The 26,483-nt window shown below is 45.5% G+C and overlaps 1 protein-coding gene across 10 annotated transcripts in view; it reads right to left on the bottom strand.

Moving 5' to 3' along the window:
• The window catches only part of NAV2 (neuron navigator 2), a 685,764-nt gene that overhangs the window by 63,454 nt on the left and 595,827 nt on the right, over window positions 1-26,483 (bottom strand). For 9 of the 10 annotated variants that reach the window (XR_008999256.1, XM_057507467.1, XM_036920166.2 and 6 more), the window contains 2 exons: window positions 7,865-8,003; window positions 113-404 (listed from right to left, as the gene is read on the bottom strand). Coding sequence is in view for 9 of the 10 variants with exons in the window: in XM_057507467.1 (XP_057363450.1) it covers window positions 113-404; window positions 7,865-8,003 (431 nt within the window). In the remaining variant the exon portion in view is untranslated. Of the gene's footprint in view, window positions 1-112; window positions 405-7,864; window positions 8,004-20,863; window positions 21,257-26,483 lie in introns of those variants that run through there. The other variant, XM_057507470.1, reaches the window with a different exon arrangement.

The following is a 26,483-nucleotide window of genomic DNA, read 5'->3' as shown; positions in this document are numbered from 1 at the left end:
CTGAGCTTTTATGGGGACTTTAAGGCAAGGTCAAGTCCTCGTCAGCGTGACTGTGGTTTTGGTTTTCAAACCGACAAGCGCAGGTGTGAGATGGTGCTTGCCTTGCACTCACCAGTTCCTGCGGTCTTGAGCGTGCTCGCTGGGGCAGCCGCCTTCGTCCTTGGCATGGTGATGCCCACCTGAGCTGTCATGCCTCGCCGCCACGAGCCTGTCTGGGAGATGACGGGGTTCTTCTTGCCCGATGTGCTTTTGTCAGACTCGTCAGACACATCCGAGGGATTCCGCCTCCACTTAGAGCCCGGCTCCATCCTTATGCCGCTGTCTGACCCTCCGTCTGACTTCTTGACATCGTCGCCTGACCACAGGGAGTTTCTCTCCACCTGCGAGTGCTTCTCAGCATCGGTCTGTGGACGAAATGCTCTGAATTAGTTCTTCCCAAACCCCAGGCTGGGGAGCCCGTCACCCCAGAGCAAAAAAAATGCCAATAAATAAATGCATAAGTTCACAGAAAATAATAATTACTTTAAAATGGTTGGGTCTTTGGGTATCTTGTTAGAAAGCCTGTTTGGTTCCAGGCAAGTAAAGAAGATAGCTCTGTGCTAGAAAGGAGTGAAGGAGGAAAGTAGAAAGGAGAAAAAGAGGGAAAGAGCCCGGTGGAGGAAGACCGTGAGCAGCCGCAGTGAGAAGGCAGCCACCACCTCTCACTTGGCGACAAGCCTCCTCCAACCCAGGCAGCCCGATCTCTCTCCAACATGCAGCCTCCTGCCTGATCCCTTTGTTCTGCCGCTTCCCTATCACTACACTGGCAGTGAGCTCTCTGGATCCAGCACAGCGCCCCAGTCTCACACCAAGTGAGCAAGGCTGCTAGCTCCCCTCAAATCTGGGAGAGAGAAGGGCTGAGAAAAAACAATCTTCAAAAGCCACGTCCCCCCAGGGTTCCAAGCCAGTGGGTGCTGCTCCCTCCCAGCTCCATTTATGTGCCACTGCTTTGCTCCTCTTGTGGGATTTTGTGCAGACAAGGGATATAATTAGCCAGCTTTCTTTAGAAGAGCCCTGACCTGCTGGCCCTGGAACCCAGGAAGGGACAGAAGTGTGATGTTAATGATTCTCTACAGTTGAAAAGCATAAAGCTAACAGAATGCTTGGGGGGCCTCCCCCAGGGCTGGGGTCAATCAGAGGAGCTGCAGCAGGGAGAAGCCGGGCACAGGATGAGTACGGGCGGCCAGCAACACTTTAAAGTGGCTACACAAGATACAAGTTCCATATTTGCCATATTTAACTACCAAGAGTGGCCTACCAAGAGTAGGAAATCAAAATGATCACCTGGCAAGAATCTGGCCTAATGCCTGTCACCCAAGCACAGTACAAACGACTTCCTTCACGGAATACCCTGGTTGAATGAACAAAGCTAAATACAGACAACCAGCCCGAGTTCAAGCTCCTCCCTACCATAACCTCGGCCTCTCTCTCTCCCTCAGCTCCTCACCTTTTATTAATCCCACTCATGCATTTGCCACCCTAGGGTGCTTTCACTGGTGAGGTCATTCCTCAGACACATACTGAGCTCCTGCAAGATAAGAGGCAGCCGAGAAAGGAGGACAAGAACACCCATCCCAGCTATGGGAAGCTCATCATTCAGCTGTGGAAAGGGATGCAGAGGTGGTCCCAACACCGGAGCCCAGAGCAGGAGCTCCATCAGGGCATGGTGAGGAAATGAGTGAACAAAGGAACACAGGCTTTGGAAGCTACAGCACACTGGAACAAAGGGATCTCATCTGATCCTGACCACTGGTCAAGGAGGGTAAGTAGCTGGGTAGTATTGCCTTCACCCCAGTTTTACAGAGGAGCTGAGATTAACGTTACCCATGCCCTGCCCCGGCTTCCTCAGCCTGTGTTCCCACTACACGCTTCCAGTACACTCATTCAACCAGAATTTCCTCAATGCCCACTATCTGCCAGGCACCATGGAGGCGCTGAGGATCTCTGGGCAAGACTGGTTCTCATCCCTCCTGGAGTTTATGACCCAGTGAAAGAGACAAAGATTGGATAAATACAAATAAATGAGCAATTGTGAATTATGAAGAATGTTATAAGAAAAAAGGACAAGGAGTCTAAGAGAGAAATACAGGCATTGGCATAATTTAGATAATGATGATGGGGTGGGAGACAGTGGTCAGCTAAGGTCTTTTTGAAGAAGTGTCCAAAAGAATGAGAAACAATTCACTAAGAGTTTAGAGCATGCCAGACAGAGGAAAGAGCTTGGCTTTGGAAACCTTCAATCAACAAATAGTTACTGGGTACCACTATGTGCCGGGCAAGCTTATGGGTACTGGGAGCACTACAATGAGTAAGAACAAGTACAAATCATTAACCTCTTAGTGCTTATGTTCAAGCATATTCTGATACATCCTAATACCCTCTAAGAGGTGCTGAAACTTACCACATACCACATCCTCTGGGTTGCTACACTCATTATTCTTTTAATGTTCATTTAACTTATTTTTCCTAATCAAATTGTAGTGGTAACAGTAACAGCAGTGCCAATCAAATTTTACTAAGCACTTACAATGTGCCAGGCACTGGGCTAAAGTGCTTTTACATGTATCATTTAATTTATTCCTCACCAAAACCTACGAGGAAGTTACAGCTCATATTCTCAAATTTATATGAGAAAACAGGCACACAGTGGAAAAGAAAGTTGCCCTAGATCACACGGTGAGGAAGTGGAGATATGTAGACTCCAGAGAGTCTAAGTGCAAAGCCAATATCCTAACCACTTTGCCACGCTGCCTTCTCACATGTGAGCCATTTCTGTATGCCCAGCACCACCTAACACAATACCTTTCCGTACTGGCTGGCTGGCTGCTCCCCTACTCAGTACTGGAGCAGCTCCAGGCAAGCCTCTGGGTGGGACCTCCAGAATTCTGATTTAACCAGTGGCATAGTGTCCCCTTGGCCCTGGCCCAGACTGTGGCTTGAATTTTCACTCCAGAAAGATCACCCAACCCTCACAGCCCCCACAACCTGGTCCAGGGCACTAGTCTTCTCAGTTTTCCTCTGCATAGATGGCCTCTGGGCCAGGACACGCTGTTGGCATCAAGTCCACATTTCCACAGTGACTTCCTGCGCTATGTGCCAGGTCATGTGGTGGCACCACCAGGGGTCAAAAGAGGAAAAACTCCTAATCTGCCCCAGGGCTTACACCAGAAGGGCTGAGGGCAGCCCCCTGGGGATATGCCAAGAGCCAAATCCTTCCCTGTGCTCTGGATGCCATGCTCAGCTCCCATCTCAAATGGCACCTAATTTGGGAAGGATTTTCCTATTGCCCTTCCCTGGAAGTCCACTTTTTCCAACAGGCAATGTGGGAAAGTAGCCATATGTAAAAGGGAGAGGGCCTGGAAGATGAGTTCACCACTGAGGGCCCAGTTTCCTCAGGGAAAAAAAGGGGAGGGCAGGCTTTTGAGAGGGAGAGGGTGGAACCACGGTGGGTCCTGTGGAGTGAGGTGGAGGAAGAGCAGGGGCTTGGAGTTTGACTTGAGTTCGAATACTGGGGACTGTCCCTCCTTGGCTGTGTGTGACCCTGGAGGAAGTGGCTCACCTTCTCTGAGATGGTTACCTGTGTATAAAGTGGGGATGATAATAGGTTCATAAGGAGTTGATATCTCAGTGAGCTAACTGTGGATGGACTCAACCAGTGGTTCTTCTGTCACCAACTTTCCTGCCTCTGAAAATCCCTAGCACTTTGTTGTCCTTTAGTATTTATCCCATTTTTGCCTTGCTTTAGGATGAAAAAGGTACTTGTCTTTCCTGCTGTTGGGCCACAGGACTCTCAAAGCCAGGGACACTGCTCTTGTCATTCATACCCATATGCCCTGCAGATCAAGATGTTGGACTGGCTGAAATCCAAGCCCCTGTCATAGCAGAAATACTGATCAGCATTAGCATGATCACCTGCCACTTGTCTTGCCAGGTGCTGTGTCCCTGTGCATACATTATTAGCTCATCTAATACTCTGAGCTTGTAGTATTATCCATATTTTACAGACTAGGAATATACAATGTGAAGAGAAAAAGCAACCTACCTAAAGTTACAAATAGCAGCCAAGTAGGTGGGAAGATGGGGCACCCCTCCCCCCAACACCCAAACCCTACCCCTACATCCAGACCATCATCCAGAGAACTCCAGGTGCACTCAAGGTCACACAGGATAGGAATCCTTGCCACAGAATTCAGAATTTTACTTCCCTGAGTAGCAAAAAATAAACCCATGTGGAATTACCTTTTTCCCCTGTGTATTTTATTGAACATTTCATAGGCAATGAAGATGGGAGGAATCTTGGAAGTGCACTCCCTTGTACCTTGGCACCTGGAATGGAACCTTCCACAGACTGAGAGGAAATAACTGAATGACAATTGAACGACCAGGGACACCAATGGACAGATGAATATAAGGAGGAGAGATGTTTGTTAAAGTTCTCTGTCACCTACACACTGTCCTAAAAATAAAGTGCTTCAAAATGTCAAACAAAATAAATTAAGAACACAGTCAACTTTGGGTTACTGACATGAATGGAGGAGGGAGGCAGAGGGACAGGTAATTTAAAGCAAGGAAAGAAGGAAAAGAAACTACTAGGAATTAGGCACCGAAAAAGCATGTTCAGATAAACTATCTACGTGTTTCACACTCACCCTTCAAGATAAGTTTAATGTCAGTATTTTATGGACCAGAAGGCAGAGGCTTGGAGAGGTCAGTTAGTTTATCTAAGGATGTCCAGAGCTAGGAGCTCAATCCTGACTTCAAAGTCCTCACCTTCTCTCTGACAATGCAACCTGGTTTGGTTGCCCAGCGGACTCACGAGCCCTCCTGGAGAAGGTCCACCAAGAGGCTGTCAGACCTCCAGTAAGGGATACTCTACCAGGCCCGCTGAGGAGAAGTGAGCAAAGACCGATGCTGGATATCTGGGCACGTGTGCCATGCCATTCCTCAACATTCTTGAGGAAAACAGTCACTCGCAGACAAAGGGGACTTCCATCTCCCAAGGATCGCTCCTCTGTTATCCGCCACATCCTCTTTCACTCAGACACATGAGGCTGCTTCTTGGGCTGCCAGACAGTAACTTCCCTGTTCCTTAGATGTATTTCTTTTCAGCTGAGACTCAGATCCTTTGCAAATATAAAACCCTAGGTAGGCAAACTGTCCTCCACCTGCTTTCCCAGTAGACAGGCTGAGCAGCTTCTTCCTGTCTCTCCATGCCTTCCCTAGGACGTGCTACACCCATTCATCCAGGGGAAACCAGTATATGGCGGAAAGTTGAACGAGCGCTGGGGAAGGCTGGCAGCACACATCTTCCCACTGCCTGGTGCTGCTCAGAGAGGAGTAATGGCCCTTAGCATTCCTCAGACTGGTAGAGGGGAGGAGAGGAGGAGGCTGTGATTTACGCTGATTCAAATATTGGAGATAACTCCCTGACAGGAACAAAGGGATGCCAAAGAAACCATCTTATTAGGAATCTTAGGAACTATTGGTACAAGTCTGCACTTATTTTATTCCAAGACCTACTTGCCTTGATTTTTATTGAAATGTTCTCAACTCAGGTAACTTTATAGCAAAAAAACAACCCAGTAAATATTAAACCCTTTTCAGTCCTTGAAATGAACGTTCTGATCCTGATCAAAAGACATGCTTGTGTAGTATTCTTGAATCTTTTCTGATTTGCTAGATGAAAGTGAAGAGCCCGCCAAAGAGGAGGGTGCCCTGGCATGAACCAAATCCAAGTATATCAGATAGGAAATCATTTGTAAATCCCAGATTACAAATACTTACTCTGTATTAATGTGGAAAATAAATTCCAACTTCAGCTTTGTGGAGAAGAACAAAGACAAAGAGATTGTTCCAAAACAGTGTTTTGCTGGCTCAAAGGACATCTTAGGAGCAAGCCTCTTCCTACCTTGCTGGTAAAGAACAGGGAAACCTACTGATTTACTAATGTGTCTCTCTGGCTCTCTTTCTCCCTTGGTGGTTTCCCACCTCAGTATATGAGGACATCTAGAAGCTTGGTTGTCATTGTTACCTGGAAATCAGAAAGAGTCTAAGAAAAAAAAGGTGTCCACAGGAAAGGAAAACTGGTTGATGTTGTGATATTTGGCTGGTGGTAGGAGGTAGGGACACTGGCTGGCTGGATGCTTCTAACTTGTGTCTAGTCATTGATTAAACAGTGATCCCTCTTGGGCAGTGTGGCTTAGGGGTTTTTAAACCAACTTTTTAATGGAGGTATAACATATACTAAATATACAATTTTAAGTATATAAGATTAAGTTTGAATAAATTCTATAAAATTAATACATTTATGTAAATGCCACTTCGATCAAGATATAGAACATTACCAGCACCTCCAAAATCTTTCTGCCCATTTTATTTGGATAGTTTGTTGTTGTTGTTGTTTTTTTAACAACTCACATTATACACCCTCACTCTCCAACAATAATTAGACATTCTGGCTAAAGTGAAAATGTAAGAAGTCACAGATAATCCCAGAGGCAACACCTAACATGTTCCATCAGGGAGCTAGTGTATACATTTCTGTGGGCCAGAATTACTCCCCCACTTGGAGACATCCTTCATTTAACCCCATCCTTGAAGAAAAGATATCTTTGAAAGCAAAGAAGCTTCCATAGCAGCTCATACCTGTACAGAGTGAGAGAAGCCTGAGAAAGGAAAAGGATGTGGGAGGCAAGAAGGGAAGCAGTCAGTTCTGCCCTCCCCAAAGCCCTTCTGGGAGACAGTCTGTGCCAGTCAGACCTTCACAGGGGTTCACCGGAGGCAGCGACCCCTTCTGGTGGGAAGGCCCCGTAATGAAACAGATTCCGGTCCACACAAGCCAGTGCCACTACAGCTGACTAGTCTTTGTGGGGTCAGCACCAACTTGGGGACTAGTCATGAGGATGGCTCCTCACTTTTCCACGAGTAAAATGGACTTACTGGAATCAGCCCCTCTGACCACTAAGGAATGCTGTGAGGGCAAGTAAACGTGGCCACAGGAAACATCTTTGGAAGCAAATTTAAGGTAGTACTATATCCGAAACATAATATCTGGGAGTTCCAGGTAGGGGTTGGAAACTCAGGTGCTTTGAGGTCAGGCAGGTATGTGAACGGCGCCCTGGCGGGGGCTGCCGTGGCACACTGAGACCCGTGCCCTTTCCGAAGGGGGAACAGCTAGATATATGGTGATCATTGCCATATGGAGAATGTAGGCTTAAGGAGGCAATATCTTCTGATTTTTAAAGAGAAACCAGACGCTCATTTTCACGTAAAATAATGCAATTAAAAATTTTTGACAAGGAATCTGGTTTAAAAAAAAGGATAATGCCATGGGCCAAAGGAAATATAACAGCAGGATGTGACCTACAGTTCAACAGTTCCCAGCCTATGGTCAGGATATACTGCCTTCTGGTCCAGAGTTCTCAATCTTTGCTCCCACCCCGTCACTCTGCAGGGATCAGGCATGAGCCCATGGATAGCAGTGACTCACTGCGGCTAAAATGAGACACACGCTCCAGACTAAGAATAGCCAACTAAGTCTAACATACTTTTTTTTTTAAGGAAATAAAAAAACAGATTGTGGAACTGAAGTCTGGGAAGGAAACATGATTTCACTAAGTCAGCACAGGGAGAGTGGCGAGGCCTGCCCATCCCCATTTCCAGCACCCTGCTGCTTACCCCTTTTCCCTGCAGGCAGCAAGCAGCCTTGCCCATGGACATGGGGATTCTGCTAACCCCAGATGGCCCCCGTGGCCCACACCCCAAGGCTCCCTCCTGGGAGGGGCCTCTGGAGGAGGCTGGTGGGCAGGGGGACCCTGTTCCTTACCTGCACATCCAGGTTTTTGCGAGAGGAGGCAGGAGTGTTGGCATAGGAGCTGATGGAGGAGCTGGTATTGATATCATCAGTGCTGAGGTTGTCTATGGTGTCACTGATCCCGCTGCTGACGGAGCTGCTGTCATCCCAGCTGCCAAAACAAACACATGCTGAGCACCACAGCCTCACGCTGCCCTGGCTCAGGCTAACCACATGGTCAGTCACACCGCCTGGAGGACTGCCTGCGTCATAAAGCTCTTCTGCCTCCAACGTCACTCATCTTCAAGAGTACCATCCATCCTTGCTGCTCTGGACAAGCAGCTGGGTGAAGTGGCTGATGCACACCTTCCTCCAAATGGTGGGTGCTTCCCTGAACAGATGTGGCTAAAGACACTACCCGCTTCCCAACCCATCCTTAACTTCATCTGGAACTTTATAAAAGCCAATGGCTCCTCCTTAGGCCTAGCCAGCAGAGGAGCACAAGCACGTTTGGAGACTAGAGCTGAAAGAGCCCAGTGTGGCACCTCCCTGGAGGTCAGAGGAGGAAGAAGTGCTGCTGGACGAATTATCTGGACTCCACTCCTGGAAGGAAATGCCAAGGGAAGGAAAGATGCAAAAGTGAGCAGAAACTGTAAACTCTATTAGGAGTCTTAATTCTCATAATACCCCAAGACACATCTCAAACAGAGTTCTTCATTTACCACCCTTCAAATCCATGGAGACCATCTCCCACTGCTCCAGTAAATCCCCAAACGAGGATTCTTCTTTTCCTCCTTACCATCTCCCACTCCCCACCACCCCAAGACAGTTCATCCATCACCTGGCCCTGCCACTACCCCAGTATGCCCAGCTTTCTACCTCTCCTGCCATCCCGCAGTTCAAGCTTGTACAGATCTACCTAGGTTACAGCAAACAGGACAGCTGGGCCCTGAGCTCCACTTCTGCTCCCTAATGATCATTTTCTCCATAAGGATCTTTCTGAAATAAATAAGGTCCTATTACTTATGCTTAATACCATCCAGTGGTATCTAAAAGCCCAAACTCCTTACTCTGACCCTCTATTCAGCCTCCCTCTCCAGTCCTAGCTCCTGCCCACCTCTCCACGGCTCACTGGCTCTGCTCACATGAACTTCCGTTCCTTCTAAGCCAGCAGGCTTTGCATTTGTTGTTCCTCTTACTGGACACTTGTTCCTGCTTCCTCCTCATCTGAAGTATTGCTTCCTTGAAAGGCCTTCCCATGTCCTTCCATCTATGGTGCCTCCCCCACTGCCCATTAAGCTGTTGCATTTTCCCATTTGTCTGGATGCAGGGTGGCAGGTATATATAGTACATGCTCAATAAACCCTTGCTGATTTAAACTCAGAGTGAGAAGTCTAGCAGGCTATAAGGTGAGCTTTCAGTATAAACATAACACTGTTCTAATTGATCTCATGAAAAAAGATATTGCTGATTGTATAGGTGGAGAAACGGAGGCTTAGAAAGATAAGATCCCTTGCACTAAACTAGACAGCTAGTAAAAGATGGCTGAGGACCTGGATCAGTCATTCTGACTCCAGACTCCAGAGCCACCCTCTGTACTGTGACACCAGATGACTTCCCATCCTGTCATTGTTCAGTGCACCCCAGAACATGACAAGGCCCTCTTCCTCAGGACAAAGCCCAGGTTTGGAGGACAAGCACCAGGTTCAAAGTCACACAGTAGGAGCAGCAGGGCCAGTATCTACACCTGGGGCAGTCTGAAAATAAAGCGCTGACTAATGACACTATCACTCAGCCTTCCCCACTAAGACCTGAAAAATGGCAGCCTGATGGCCTGATGCAAAATGGCATTCCAAAATGCCGGGTGGCTGAGACTTAGAGCACCCACCCACTCCGAGTAATCCAAAAGAAGTTCTAGTTCATTCCACCAGGTTGTAAGATGCCTGCCTGATCTCTGCCGATCAGGCAGGAAGACAGAAGTTTAGTGAAAACCTGTTTTCATCACCTTTCCCTGCAGCACTTCAATTTGGCTTCCAAAAGTGCCACATAAATGCAGAGGAAATGTGCAATGGTGGTTCCCAAGCATGGAGAAGAAAGGCAGGAGGTGTGAGGGTTCAGAAGTGGTTTATTGTGGATGAGTCACAAGGGTCCAGAAGGTCCCATGTTTCCAGGGTCTTAGACAACGTCACTCGCAGGATTCTACTGCTTTGGCCCCGCCTCCACGTGGTTCCAACCCCTCCCTGCAGGGCCTTCTCCAAACACTCCAGCCCAACCTAAACACCCTTACTCTAAATTCCCACAGTCCCACAGGCTGGGATTCACTTCCACAGGCTCTTACCAGTTTTCTAGTTACTCCCTCTGTGAAGGGCAGTCTTACCTCCCAAACAGATGCAGGGACCTGCTAAGTGACAGTGACTAAGTGCACCGTGTGTCAAGCATCGTGCCAAATACTTTAAGCACATTATATACATTTCTCAAACCTTCATCTTCACACCTGCAAGTTACCTATTATGCCCCCATTTTACAGATGGAGAAATCAAGGCTGAAAGAACAAGTATCATGACCAGTGCCATTCAAGGTCGGAATAGGGTTTAAAATGCAGACCTGTCTAATTTCAGAACATGTGCTCCCTCTAGCCTACACCATGCTGCCTTTCACAATAATGGCCATTCTCTGAGCACCTGCCACACACTAAATGTGCAATGTTTGCACATATTTTCACCAACTCTCCTATTCACTCACAGGCGGCTATTACCCTTTTTTCATGAGGAAACTGAGTCTGGGAGAACTGTCATCCAAGGACACTCTGCAAATGCATGGCCGAGCTGAGAGTGAAAAGCTAACTGACACCAAAACCTACCTCTCCCCAGCCGCCCACTTGCAGAGTAACACTGCAGCAACGTCAGCCTCACGTCGTGGGCCACGTCCCCTCCATCTCCAGGCACACAGGATGTGCTCATCCAATGCCTGGGCTCCACGTCCCGTTTCATTCTTTGACAAGCCACAATTTCCATGCCTCAGTTTCCTTATGGGTTGACACAGGGATGACCATATAAGGCTTTGCTGGGAAAGCACCCCTAACAGATGGAAAAGGACTTAAATCTGCTCTCATGATTAAAAGAAAATCCTGTGTGACTTTAATTGCATCTGCTCCCTGGAGGTAGGAATTTAATAAATCTAAAATTTCATATAATCTGGTGAAGAAGAAAGGGGACTGATGGGAGAGGAGTGTGGCTGGCGGAGAGGAAGGAGGGAAGTTAGGAACAGATGCCATGACTCCAAACCCCACATTTTTTGCTTTGAAATGATATCTACTCTTTCCCTATGGCCTTTTAACACCAAGGCATCTTTCCAGAGGGGCATGTGGCACTTACTGCATATGATTCTTCTCACGGTGGTGCCCAGAGCATTGTGGAGCCAGCCTGAGTTCACAGGAAGTCCTTGTAAACCAAACTGGCCCAGAAGGGGAGAGGCCAGTGATCCACCCTACAGAAGAGTGGGAGCAGGGGAAACCAGGGCTGGGGACAAAGGAGCAGGGACAATGAGGGAAGCCCACACTGAACAAGAGCAGCCTCGGTGTCCCCTAGAGCAGCCCGTGTGCCAGAAACCAAAGCTGCCCTAGCCAAGGCTCCTCCCCTTCTAGACCTTTTGGGAAACTGGCAAGTCTATCAAGATATAAAAACATTTGGTTCCAGGAAATCCACCCCTAGGAATTCACCCTAAGAATGCAGGAGCCCAGTTTGAAAAAGACATAGGCACCCCGATGTTTATTGCAGCACTATGTACAATAGCCAAGAAATGGAAACAACCTAAGTGTCCATCAGGAGATGAATGGATAAAGAAGATGTGGTACATATACAGAATGGAATGTTATTCAGCCACGAAAAGAAAACAAATCCTAACATTTGCAGCAACATGGATGGAGCTAGAGGGTATTATGTTCAATGAAATAAGCCAGGCAGAGAAAGTCAAGTGTTAAATGATTTGATTCATCATTTTACAAACAAATGGCAATTTTGTTCATTTAGGTTCTCATTAGTTAGCACGAGTATACCAGGTGACAAAAATCTAAGCAAACTAGTTCTGAGCAAAAGGTAGGAATCTATTCTTAGTTTGGTCTTGGAGGGGTGCCTCTGGCTTTAGGTCCGGCTGGCCCCTGAGCTTGCCATGCTGTTGCTGTTGACTCTGCTTCCCTCTGTGCAAACAGCATGGTACCTGACAGATGTGGGCCTCTGAAAGGGCAGCTGGAGTATAAGAACAAATAAAAAACTCAAGGAACAAAACAGCAGCAGACTCACAGAACCCAAGAATGGACTAACAGTTACCAAAGGGAAAGGGATTGGAGAGGATGGGTGGGAAGGGAGGGAAAAGGGGGAAAATGGGGCATTATGATTAGCACACACAATGTGAAGGGGTGCATGGGGAAGGCAGTAAAGCACAGAGAAGACAAGTAGTGATTCTATAGCATCTTACTACGCTGATGGACAGTGACTGTAATGGGGTACGTGGTGGGGACTTGATAATGAGGGGAATCTAGTAACCACAATGTTGCTCATGTAACTGTATATTAATGACACCAAAAAAATAAATAATCAAAAAAAACAAAAAAACACACTTGGTTCCAACTTGTCCTTGCCCCCAAGTTCAGATCTAAATGGTCTTGAGCCACCAAGATCATTCTAAGATATATTCGAAAGAAAACTAGTTTCATGAGCTGCTTGGTAATAATGCTGCACCAAGGGAATGTGGGGTATGCTGGCTCTTTGATCCCTCTTCGGATTCATGTTATCCATGAACTTTAATGACTGTGATCTTTTTTAACATTGCCTAAAATAGCATTGCCCAACCTTGTATGACCACACAGGAGGTGCTGAGGCTGAAACACATCTCTGGAGGAAGAGTGAATGAGGCCTGAGCTGCCCGTGGCCGCCATCCTCATCTGTCTGAGAGGGCAGCTGGCACAGAGGGAAGCAGAGTCAACAGCAACAGCATGGCAAGCTCGGGGACCAGCCGGACCTAAAGCCAGAGGCACCCCTCCAAGACCGAACTGAGAATGGATTCCTACCTTTTGCTCAGAACTAGTTTGCTTAGATTTTTGTCACCTGGTATACTCGTGCTAACTAATGGGAACCTAAATGAACAAAATTGCCATTTGTTCGTAAAATGACTCCAGACATGTGGCTGAGAGTCAGACAGGAAAAATGTGGAAAGCATGCAGAACTCATTCAGGCAATAAGAACATTAGTTGAGTCAAACAAGTGGCAAAGGAGGTTAGGTGCAAGGTGGGGTGTGGTACGGAAGTCCATTGACCCAAGTCAGGCAATAAATGTTGAAAGAGGTCACAAAAACCAATTACAGCTGAAACTTGAAAGAAATCCAGCAGATATGTATTGACTGTGTGGTGAAATGAAATTCCAGCTTACAAGGTTCAGAGGGCCATGAGGACACAGCAGGAAGAACTACTGCGCATCCACTATGGCTCTGGAACAGCCATTCCGGAATATGATGTGATCATCCTGCATCCTCCCTCCTCTTGAATTTGAGAAAAAACATACAGTGGTCCTGAGCCCACTGGAAAGGGAAAGGTTTAAAATGATGAAGGGAAATGATGAAGTAAATCAAAATATTAATATTTTAGTTTAATGACTGAATGCTTTGTGATCACTGTGACAACCTGTATATTCCTAACATTTAAAAGAATAGATGGTATATTAGAGAATCTGAAAGTACACTTTTGTGATCTCCATTTCAGATGAGTACTGATTTCTCATTTGAAATTTTTACAATGAAAGGTTTAAGAATTAGATTCAGACTGTAAAAGGATTTAGACTGTTTATGATAAATTAAAGCTACAAATGTCATAAATTAAGTTATTGATTTGCAAGAGTTGTTTAAGTGGTTAGAAAGATTTTGCTTACTAGGCTGGTAAGTCTCCCCTGTCAGATATTTTGAAGAGCTTGAGGAACTTAGCCATGTTAAGTTTATGAATGCACTCAAAAATATTTAAGGGAACTTAATTATCCAAGTTTGTAAACAGTTCTACTTGTTTAAATTCAATTTGTTAAGTCTAAGTTAATAAAATACTAATCAAGTAACAAGTGGAAATGATATTAATATACACAAAATAGCTGATTTATAGGTAAGATGTGTAAGACAACCTAGGTTTAATAATTAAAGCTTCAATAAGTTGAATAGTAAAACCTAATTAATTCTAAGACATTTTGGGAGGCAAAAAGCACTCTTCAGACATTGAGAAAAATATTAAAGATTTCATTTTGTTAATGTATGATTTTTATGGAAATGACCAAAAGAAAAAAATGAACCAAGAGAACACCTCCTCTCTTCACCAGTTTTTTCCAACTCCAGTTCCCCTTTGCTCTATGTTGCAAGACTTCCAAAGCTACTCTGAAAGTGTTCCCGAAATCTTAGTGCAAACAACATGGTACCTGACAGATTTGGGCAACAAGCAGAACCCCAGGGCCTCCTGCCTCACAAGTTCTATCATAAGGAACTCAAAGAGATATGGAACACAGCTTTTTTATTGCCCCCACTTTTTTAAATTTCAAGACAGCATATCAGGTTTATGTTCTATAAATTCTTTGGCTGAGACATCTACAGAAATAGCAAGAAGATGCTTCCATCAATTCCTCAGGACCATCAACACAAAAACTTCATTTCCAAGCCAGATCGCAGCCGCATCCCTTTTCCTCTACTCAACAAAACATCCTCCGCTGGTGCAGCCATATACCGGCACAACGGGAGTCCTAAGTGATCAGGTTTGAAAATGACCTTCACCTATTTTTAGTCAATGGGTGGATGGAAGGAATTCCACCAAACATTTGCTATGTTTCTTCAAGACTTCTGAACTCAACACGTTTGGATCCTGAGCCAGGAGGCTCGAATTCCTTTCTCACCCAGTCAGTGCCCTCTACGTGCCAGGTACCACACAAAGCATGGGGATACATTCATGACTCAGGGTTGTCCTTAGCCCTGGCTGCAAAGCCAGTGGATGCGACAGACAAGAATACATAGCTCAGACACAAACGAGAATGTAAACTAGGGAGATGAGCAAAGGTGACCAAGTGTGAACTGTACTGGTTCCAGACATTTCTACAGCCTTCAGTATCTCCTCAAGCCACCAGACATGCCAGCACAAGGCAGTCTGCAGTGTGCCAAAGCCCAGGCCCACCAAGGCTCTTTGCTGAGCTGCTCTCTCCTTCAAGGCATGGAAATGGCAATGGCATGGAGCCAGGACAGCCAGGGCCCTGCCGCAGCCTTCCTCAGAACTACTTCCTGTTAGTCTTCAGACCTGTCACTTCCTCCCTAGGCTTCAGTCTCCCAAATAATAAGGGAGCAGGATGTAGCCATCCCAAAGGTTGCCTTCTAACTGACATCATTTGAGTTTAAGCTCAGAGAAAAGTTGGTACAGAGGCCTATGGGCACACCAATGGTCCCCACTGGACTCAGAGCATCTCTTCTCATTGAGTAGAAGCTGCCAACACGTAACTGCACTTCATAGTCTCTGGACTTCTCCATTGCTGATTTCACACCTCAGAAATTTTTTTAAGTCCATACAGAGTCTTTTAAATATTTAGAATAGGTGCCAATATCTATACACAGGAGACAGTTAGCAAGCCCTGACTGGTTACTGCCCTCTTTGGACAGAGATGTGCTTTTCCATTTGACACAACCCCCATCAAAGCCTTTTCACTCATATATGCTACTTGACTGGCCCTGCCATTTCAGTTTGCAAGCCCTCATATAGAGGCATTACAACCCAATTCACAACAGAGAGTCTGCTTGGACCATCCTATTTATCCACAAAGGAATGGGGTACAATCTTACCTAACATTTGCAGCCACCCATGACGGTGCTTACCAAACACCAGATACTGTACTAGGCACATTACAGGCATCATCCATTTCGCATTTTCCACCTGATGAAATGGAGGCTTAGGGTCCAGAACTTGTCAGAAGGATGGGATTCAAACCAGGGTCTAATGATCTCCATGCAGCTTTCCAGCTCATCACAAAAAGAGTACACACAGATCAACTTCAAAATCTGTCTGCTAACCAGCCTCATCACAAAAGAACCTCTATGTACTTACTGATGGCAACTGAGTGCATCAAGAGGAGACCGCATCTTGGCAAGACACAGCATTTTTACCAGAACCAAGGTTCTCAAGGCCTCACCTGTCTGTTTACTCTCTCCTGGAGAAATACAGATGTGAAAAGGCTTTCCAAAAGTGACCAGAAAATCTGTTCAAAAATGAAAAGGCCCATAAAACCAGGAGATCCAGTTTCAGAGTCTTAGAAGAGATGCTGACATCACTGTGTCAGGAATTCAAATGCTACTCAGAGAGCTTAAAGCACAATTTTAACAGCCCCAGCACAAGCTATCTGCTATGAAAAACGCAGGTGAAAGAATCATAAATTATTTCAGCTTCTCACACTCCCTGTTTTCTTCACTGTTGTGGGAAGTAAGCATTCCACAGAACCAAGGAAGGAAACCTGCCTTCCCCAAGCCTCTGAGAAACCACCTCTGATTTGGACAAATTTTTATTATTGACCTCTTCTGGGAAGTATCCAAATGCAGCAGAAATTTCTAATGGTCCTGAATTAATGGGATTTTATATTTACAACTTCATCTCCCATGAAGCAAAAAAGGCAAAGCAGGATCCCAAGGTTAGAGGGATAATTAAACAGATTTTTCCACTAGGATTTACACACCCAGGAACAAGGAATCCTGACTTTCAGAAAAACACTCCAACTCTGAGGAGTTACCGAAGCATCTGCAAGGTCATTACACTTTTCAAATGGACTCCCAGTGAGATAATGTTGTTTATTCAAGAGAAAGACATGCTAAATGATGTGGTAAAAACAATCAGATTGCAGATACATATTCTTTCTCTGGTCACCAATAAACCACAGCAGATTAGCAGAGATGAAGTACAAGAACTATGGTTCTCAAAAGAGTCTTCACAAAGCAACCCGTCCTAATCGCCCCTCAGATCCCAAAGACAGGGTCTGCTTCCAAATGGTCCTCAGAAACAGTCTTGTCCAGCCCCTTCCCACTTTCTGCCTCTTTCCTGGTGACTGAACTCTCGCAGCAGAGCCATTGAGGCCTGCGTCCAGGCCTTACCTGCTCACTTTTCCAGTTTTGCTCCAGAATCACGGCAGAGCCCATTTACTGGGCCCTGTGTCCCCTCCAGACAGCTGTATTCAGTTGCAAAAGCACAGACTGGTGGAACTTGTTTTCTGGCTATTGTTCAAGGCAATTGTTCCTGTGAAACCCCAGGGCCCAAGCGGAATGAGATCCTCTGGTGTGGATGAGTGAGCAGGCCCAACTGCAGGCTTAAGTCCTAACCCCTGGGGAAGGGAAAGGGTTTGGCTACCTTTACTTCCCACCAGACAGGTATGTTAACTATTTCCTTCCCAGGAGATTTTCTCAACGGCATCATCTCCTTGAGCCACTGCTGGGGCCTATTAAAAAAATCCACCTTCAAAGAATGCAACATGATTCCCACAGAATCCTACCTTTCACTGTCTATATGGGAATGGTAATAAGATAACAGCCAGCTTTAAATGCAGTTTAAAGTTGTGGCAGACCCTGTGCTAACTATATTATGTGCATTATTTCATTTAATTCTCACAACTCCATGATAAAAATAACACCACTTATTGATGGCTCACTTATGTGCCAGGCCTAGGTACTTTTTTTCTCCCAGTTATGAGACAGAAACTCACACTATACCCATTTTAGAGATGAGACAATTAAGGCTTGGAAAGAAGGGCCCGAGCATTATAATTAAGAAATGCTGGAGCTGGGATTCAAACACAGATCCAAGGGTGTTCAACCACTTTGTTTATTTATTCATTTGACATACTTTAATGAACATCTGTCATGTGTATTTTAAGGACTGCAATGTTTTCCACACAAGAGATACAGTTACTCAAAAAAAAAGCCCCCTCTACATTTCTCCTCTGGGATTAGCCTACATGGTTTGCAGTTCAGGTGCAAAATGACCCAGAACTTGAGCTCGAATGAAAACAAAGGCAGTTACACACTAATCCCAGTAAGTTTAGTTTTATCTAGCAGGGTACCACTAAGCCCTGGAGGCTCCAGATGGAGGCAGCACAAGCTCTGGAGAAAAAAGAAAATAGATTTGGCAGAACCCTGGCTCTGTCATTTACTTTGTCAGAGCACCTTCACCTCCAGGAGACGGAGGTTTCCTCCTCTGCATATTGCTGACACCCAGTCATAAGCCTTTCCTGGAGACCAAATCAGACCTCCAGGCAAACAGGAGATTGCTAGCTCACGCCAGGCTGCTGTACAGGATTCAGGGAACCTACTAGAATTGCAGGAAGGAGATGCAGACCCACATAATGAAACAGATGAAGTTCTAGTGCAAGAATTTGCTTCTTCCCGCTGCCATAAATGGACAGTGTCCCAGGGGAGCCGTAGCTTCTACAGATGGTGCCAGGTGCAAGGCCGATCATTTGGGGTGGAGAGGGGGAAACACAACCCCCATAGAGAGGGCTCCAAGGGGATTTAGCAGTGCTGAGAATGCCCTGGAGTTGAGTTTCATCCCACAGCACCTTTGTTCCATTTTGGTAACTCATTCATTCAACAAGTAGGTGGTCCCCTGAGTAAGCGTGAAATTCCTCCCTTTGGCTCCAGGGGCTTGGTTGGGTTAAAAACCACAGAGCTCTGGTCCAGATGCCTTATACCTTCATTGTCACAATAGGCACCAGGGTGTCTGCTGACCTCAGCCTCACAGAGCCTCTTTCCTCCAAGGCTCCTCCAGAGAGGGCTTCTGATACTTGGTGCAGGGTCACAGACTTTGGCAAAGATCTCAACAAACCCATCCTGGTGTTTTGTTTACCTGATACGTGTACCCTAAACATCAACAGGATTCAGAACAATATAGCGAGTGAAAATCACAGCGAATACCTCCTTAAACAAGGTGAAAAGTTTTAGTATTGGGCCCCAGGCAACTTGCTAAGTAAGCACTTTCCATACATTATCCCACTCGCTCCTTTTCTTTACCCTATAAGGCACAAACTATTAAAGTTTGCTTTTCTTAGATGTGGAAACTGAGGCTTAAAGAGGCCAGCTGACTTGCCCTTGGTGGCAGAGCTAATACAGCTGGATTTGAACCTAAAGCTGCCAGATTCTAAAACCGAAGTTCTTAACCACATTAAGTTAACCTAAGAGGGAAAGCAGAGGGAAAGAGGCTTTTAAGGAGATATAATCATATAAGAATTCAGAACTACCATTTGTTATCCAAAATGCTCAGGATATTTTTTAGTACAGTCAAATCATTCTTAAAACATCCCAAGTAATTAAAGGGTAGGGGGGAGAAGCAAATCCCAGCCAGGGCATTAGCTGGCTGTCTTAGGTCAAGAGAAGGCAGGCGTGAGGTCCCCCAACATTCCCACTATCTCCCCCACCCAGTACTTAGCTCCCAATACATCTTAGGGGCCTGGGAACCTGAATGCATAAAACAGAACCACATTGCTTCAGGGCAGCCAAGAGCGGTGGCTATCTTCCAAAACCAAGCCCACCTCACTTTGCAGTTTGTCAGGGATCTGTCTGCCCTTAAGCTACCCTTTCTGGGACAATGGGGAAGGGAACTCAGGTCATGAAACAACCACTCAAAATCAGCTTTGCAACCCAAGAGCATCAGCGACCCCAGCACACATGTGAGCGGCTAGTGTCAAGCCTGGGTCACCATTAACATGCTGGGTGTACAAGCTTTCCCTCCAGATCCGGCTTCTGGGGAGGCGACCGCACAATTCCAGGACACAGTCCCAGCAGCCCAAAGCCACTGGCCTTCTCAGATTTGATTTCCAGGTGGGTACTTGCCCCCTTGAACCAGGTACAAGCACAAATTCAGCCACATATTCATGTATCAGCCCAGAAGCCTCAAAGAGATGAGAGAACTCCCAAGTAGGTCCCGTGGCCAAAGTAGAGTTGATTCCTAATGTACCAGCCCCTCCCTCTCAGAAACAAGCAGAATCGGATAAGTCCAGAAAGGCCATGCTCCAGAGCATCGTGTGCACTTTGGAGAGTCCTCCACAACAGAATGCTCCCTTCTCCAACTGAACCCACATTTCAACTTAGACAAAATCATCCCAAGCCATGGCCAAGCCCAAGGAAGGCAGAGTGGTGTAACAGACACTGGTTCCAATTCCAGCTCTTCCTCTTATTAGCTGTGTGACCTTGAACTAGTTCTTAACTTCCCTTAGTTTCTACTGCCTTACTTCAAAACTGAGGATAACATTGCTGGCTTTGCCAGGAAAACTAAATTAGACAATGTAGTAAGTGGTAATGAACATTGTTTTCTCTTCCCCTTGTCTGCCTTAAAAATACAAATGCTCCTTTTGGGGCAGCTGTATAGCAGTCCTAACAAACAAGAAAAGCACTCATACTTAAGTCTCCCATATCATTTCTTCTCGAGCCTACTCACCAGAAAAAAACCACCCAATAATTTGCAGTATTAGTAAACACAACCACAAGTTCACCTAGTTTCTTAGAATCCAAACAAAACCTTCGGCTGTAAGTCATTTTAATCGGGGTCCTCTGAACAACTAGCAGCCCTGACCTGGGGGCTGGCTCTGCCTTTCTGTAGCCCCCCCTCCCTCAAGCTAAAAGGTCTCCCCCAAAATGCCTGAAATAAGGATCTAACTCAACTGGGGATCAACACCCAGATTTCCAGTCTCAGCCAGCTAACTTGTAAGATGGTCTGGAAAATATTGACATTAACCCAATGTCCAGTAGGACCAAGGACATTGGGTACTGCTCTGGCTTTCTCTGAAATTATCAAGGTGAGAATAAAAAAGGATTGGGATGGGGGGGGAGATGGATGCTGACGGTCCCCAACGACTCATCCACTGCGGCCCAAGGGGATTTTGGCGGCTGTGCCACTGGCCGGCTGTGCCTGGCTTTCCCATACCATCCAGGGAACCAGGAGGCAGTACCCACATCGCACCCACCCCGGGCCCCAGAAATGTTAGGAGATCGTCCTACCTTGTAAGGTTCCTAGGCAAGAGCATTTCACTACATTATGGTCCTTAGAGAAAGCGTACAAAGCAGCAGAATGAATCCCACGAAGGCAGCTCGGAAGCCGCGCCAGCGCTCGCTGCTGGGCCAGGGAATCCCAGGCACCCCGCAACTCTGCTAAGCTATTAAAGCTAGAAGGTGATCACCACCATGCCCCTACCCAGGAAAGAAATCCGATCCACCAACAAAATTAACCCCTAAAGTGCTGAGGGAGCGGAGGTCAAGCCTGAGTGCCACTATCAAGTCAGCTGTGAAGTTTCAGCAAAGCACAAGCTAACACAAACTCGGAAACTGCTACCGTAAAGCACCGAGTGGAAGCGCCCTCGATACGGTCCCAGGGGAGCTTGTAACTTCCGGTCAAGTTGAATAAACTCAAGAAGCGAAAAAATGTTTTAAATCCCCACCCGATTTATACAGAATACAAAACGTACTAAAACGTTGTAAAAAGTCTTTATAGCCCAAAGTGCTACTATTAATAATGACAAAAAAACATTAATGTTAGTATTTATCTAATTCCACTAACAGTTGACTGCAAAACATTTGATTGAAATGATTAGCCTACAGAGAGAACACATTAACCCAAAAGGGAAATACACCTACTTATATGGTTAATAATGATACATTATTTCTGGTTATGTCAATTTTGATGCAGTGTCAAGGAAAATAAGCATTAATGCCACATGCTAGTTGTTTTCTTTCTTTTTAAAAAGAAGCTCAGTGTATGCATTGCTACCTTAAATATTATTGTATGGAGTCTGGTAGGGGAGAGAGTCCCGGTTCTGGGGTGGAAAGGGGTTGCATAGACTAATGTCTACTAAAACCTGTAATCAAGGAATTCAGAAGGAACTATGTAAACAGATGCTGTGAATAATGAACAACTGTTTTACTACTGAGAATTCAAAAGCAAAACTGTTATAGCCACAAGCTTTTATTTCAAAATGAAAAAGGATTAAGATGCTCTCCCAAACCTCTTCCTTCTCCAAAAATGCTACCAGTTGGCTCCAGGCAGCTTTCGAAGACTTTCCCCTGAGAAAGGCTCTCTCCCCAGCCCGGGTTACCTCTTCAGGAGGAGGAGTAGGGGGTCATGAGTGTATGTGTTGGGGTGGGGGCCTTAGCAAAGAAAGCAAAACCTGGCTCCAAGCAGGGTCTCTGTGTGGTCAGTGTTTGCTCAGCAAACAGAAGCCTTTCAAAGGGCAATGAAGAGCCATTCCTCCCCCCACCCCAAGAGGGAGGGAATAAAAAGGTCACCTCAGAGAGGAAACAGGGTCTAGTGGGGCTTCCCAGGTGAATGCAAAAGCAAACGTGTCCAGGAGCAGAGATTGTAATCTTGAAGGAGTCCCAACTGAAGTTAATCATTCACATCTCATCCCTCAGGGCCCTCCCCCACCTGAAAAGCTGCTGCCAACATCCACAATGGGAGCGAGGGGCAGAGGCCAAGGGGTAGGGCAGAGGGGAGTTTGGGGAGGTGGGTGGAGTCCTGATTTATTGGGACAAAAAGTCAGGATGGACCCAAGCTCTAAGACACTTTAAACCACTCCTTTTACCTTCTACACTGTCCCTGGAAAGGAATTTGTCTTTACAACATGGCTTGTGTGAGAATCTGGATGACCTCCGGGAAAATTTGGGTGGAATGGGATGGTGACTATGTATATGGAGACATACATACATAAACACATAAACATAAAAATATTTCCACTGTTTACTATAGCTATTCCTTGTTTTAGGCAAATATAGTATGTAAAAATCCAGATTAACTACTGGCATAAACTAAGGGCTATCTATCCCTTTATTTAGTCATCCATTCAACTGATATTTATTGAGCACCTACTATGTGTCAATCAACCACTGTTCTAAGTGCTGAGAATACAATTGTCAACAAAATACACAAAAAAATCCCCTGTGCTAATGTTACTTTCTTCTCTGTGGTAGAACTATAAAATAAGTGAGACAGAATGTAAATTATACAGTGTTAGTGATAAATGCTAAGGAGCTAAGGAGAGAAATATAGGGAAGAGGATGTGATTTGTCAAGAGGTAATGTCTGAAACTTTACATCAGGTAGTACGAAAGGCCTGCTGAGGAGATGACTATTACTACAGACCTGAAAGTGTGGGAGCTGGTTAGGTTACTATCTGGAGGTAAGTGCCTTCCAAGAGAGGAAATAGTGCAAAGGTCCTGAGACAAGATACAACTTGCACATTCATTCTAGGAACCTAGAGCCCAGTGTGGCTAAAGCAGAGTGAACAGTGAAGCAAAGGTAGTCTATGGGGAGGTCAGGTTGGAAGAGTAAGGGGTAAATGAAGGGAGGAGGGTGACTGAGGAGAGGCTGGCATTGCGATAAGCATACTGGCTTTTCTCTGGGAAGGGATGCACTGGAGGGTGAATAAATGGAGTTTCTCCTTTTATAAAAGTTCCTGTAAATCTCCTACAACCCTAAATGTATCACTTTGATTATGCACAATTTTTACAAGGGTGAGTTTATTGCACAAGACAGTGTGCTTAGGGGGTTCTCAATCCTCTTTCTGTGGTTAAAAGTTAAGAAGCACACCTTTATTATTTAATGCTCTGAATTCTTTGAAGCTGGAGATTCAAATGTAGCTAGGGCTTTTCCATGCTATGAAAGATAACAATGTGGCTAAGAGATTCAGCAACAGGAAGAGAGAAAAAAAGAAGGTAGGGCAGCCAACTCTATGCAAGCAGATGCCCTTTGGCGCTTTTCGAAGAGCCAATCTTCCCCTATCATTTCTGACTTCTAAACAGGCCACATTCCAAAGACCTTGTAGAACTCATAACATTTTTCCATAGAAACAATGTTAACAATGATGTTAACTCATAGAACCATTTTTTTTAAACCGAAAAGTAGCTGTGAACTCTACCCAGGTATCGAAGAGGAAGAGAAACCTTTATTTTTGGAATATAGTGTATAATTAGAGAAAACAGAAGACCACTGAAATTAAAAAGCTGTTATTTCTGATGAGTACTAAACAGTACTAATGAAGATACTTTGCTGTTGTTCCTCCAGTATCATCAATTTCTCCCTTTCTGCTGGCTCTTTTCCACTGGCCAAGAAACATCATCGCTTAAACAAATAAAACAAAATTTTCTTTACCCCATGTTCATATTCTCCTCCACAACCATGCTAGTCCTTGCTGCACATTATAGCAAAACACTTCCAAGGAGCTGTCTGTACTCCCAACTCCTATGGTCCATTCTCTCTATAACCCACCAGTTAGGCTTGTGTCCACAGGACTCCACTGAAACCATGTTTTCTTACTCTCAAGACCATCGATAGCTTAATTCTTGCCAAAGCCAGTGGTTCTTATCCTACTTGACTAAAGCATGTAGCATGGCTGGCAGTTTCTTCCTTCTTCAAAGGGTCTCTTCTTGGGTTACCATGGCTTCATCCACGCCTGGTTTCTTCCTCCCTCATTGGCTGTGCCTCTCAGTCTCTTTTGATCACCCTTTTCCGCTCCTCTCCAGACCTCCAGGGTTCTGTCCCTGATCCCCTTCTCTTTATCTACCTACTCTTTTCCTAGGAGATCTCATCCATAGCTTCAAATACTACATATAGACAGACAACTCTAAAGTTTGTTTCTCTAGCCTGGCCTTTGTGTACTAAACACATCTCAAATCTAATTCACCTTATACAAAACCATTGCTTTCAACTTCCAATCTGTTTGCACCCTGATCTAAAGTCTTCCCCATCAAGTCAATGTGTGACTATCCATTAGCCATCCTGAATTTTCTCATCCCTTATCGCCTCCTCTATAATCCATTCGCAAGTCCTTTTGGCTGTATCTCCCAATATTCCTTGAACCCAATCACTACACAGCATCTACAATAAGATAACCTTGGTTTAAGCCACCATCATCTCTCATCTCCAAAAGCTACATCTCTGACTGCTCAGCCTTCCCTCTCACCCTGCCGGACTCCAGCCTCCTCACAGTAGTGATAGCAATCTTTTTCGAGGGCCCATCAGAATGCGTACCTTCCTGCCTAGAACCCTCCGATAGCTACACAGGGAACTCAGAATAAAACCCACATTTGTTCCCTTGGCCTAGAAGGCTTTATGGGATCTGGCTCCTGCCCACTCTCTCTTCCCTCGGCCTTTCTCCTTCATTATGTTCAAAGTCAGGATCTGGGCTTGCTTCATTTCACAGGCCCTGCTTGGCAGTTCCTTCTGCCTGGAATGCCCTTCCTCACATCTTCCCTTGGCTGTCTCCTCACGCTTCAGGTCTTAGTTGGAATGTCACCTCTTCAGGGATTTCTCCCTGAACTCCAGCCTGGCTACTTTCCACCACATGATATTTCATGGTGTTTACTGATGTTCTTGGGAGTAACAAAACATGGTTTCAGTGGAGTAGTGGGGACACAAGTCTGATTGATGGGTTGGAGAGAGAGCTGGTCATAGGAATTGGGTGTACAGTCAGCCTATTATCTTTTTTGAGGGAGGGTGCTGTTTTCTATAACAGACAACAAAAAGTAATTTCAAAAAAATAAGTAAGCTCCTTGAGGACAGGTGTGCTGTCTGCTTTTGTCCTGAGTGATCTCTTCCCAGCCAAGGGCACCATTGGTGTAGTCCTGGACCAACTGGGTACAGGAGGACAAACAGGGAACTAGATGTTCTGTGTGGTCACCTGGGGACTTTGGGTACTTGATTTCAAGGACTTTTGCCCACTGGTTTTTTAAATCTTTTATTTGGTCACAGACTCACTTGAGAATGATAGAAACAGGCCTATCTCCCTATTAAAAAAATGCATGCAGACATTTTGCATACAATTTCAGGGGATTCACTGACCCTCTAAAGCATGTCTACAAACTCCAGGTTAAGGGCAGCTTGCTTTTGAGTTTTATGGCATGGACTTCATACACGATGTAGTTCACTTTTATGAGTCTTTGTTTCCTAAACTCCAGGGCCAGTCTTATACTCATTTAGATTGCTTTCTTCTAGCTTGCTAATAACAAAACAAAGAGAAAAGAAGGAAGGAAGCTTCCCCAGATGGATGGAGAAGAATGAGAAGAGGCTAAAAGAAAAGCTGTGTAAATGAGAAGCATCACACTGCCTGCCATGGAATTTTACCGAGAGTGATTTTGCCATAGACAGTGGGATGTGGAGAAATGTTCCAGGAGGCTTTTGCAAAGCCTTCATAAAGAATTTGTGATTTTTAACAAAAATTGCAAGAAACAGGTAGCTTTGGGGTAGAAATGAACAACATTCAACAAATAGCCATTTGGTTCCTAACCTGCACCAGACCTTGGACTGGATGTTGGGAATAAGAGGGAGCGTGAAAGAAAATGCCCCAGCTCTGAGGGAGCTAGCTCGGAAAAGCATTCTGGAAGCTTTGGTAAAAACAATGAAGGAAATAAACAGGGTTCTGGGGAGGAGAGTCACAGGAGGCAGTTCTTTTAAACTGAGTGGGCAGAAGAGTCATCTCAAGAAGTGATGCTTAAGCTAAGATATGAAAGGTGAGAGCAAGCCAGCCAGCCAGCAAAAGGAGGGAACCCAGGTGTTCCAAGCGGAGGGGACATCAAGTGCAAAGGCCAGAGGGAGGGAAGAGCTGTGTGAGGAAACAAAGGGTGGTGACCAT

The sequence above is a fragment of the Manis pentadactyla genome, chromosome 9 (genome assembly GCF_030020395.1).
Source record: "Manis pentadactyla isolate mManPen7 chromosome 9, mManPen7.hap1, whole genome shotgun sequence".
Lineage (NCBI taxonomy): Eukaryota > Metazoa > Chordata > Mammalia > Pholidota > Manidae > Manis > Manis pentadactyla.
The sequence above is the reverse complement of the archived record's forward strand: the minus strand, read 5'-3'. Positions and strand labels throughout refer to the sequence as shown.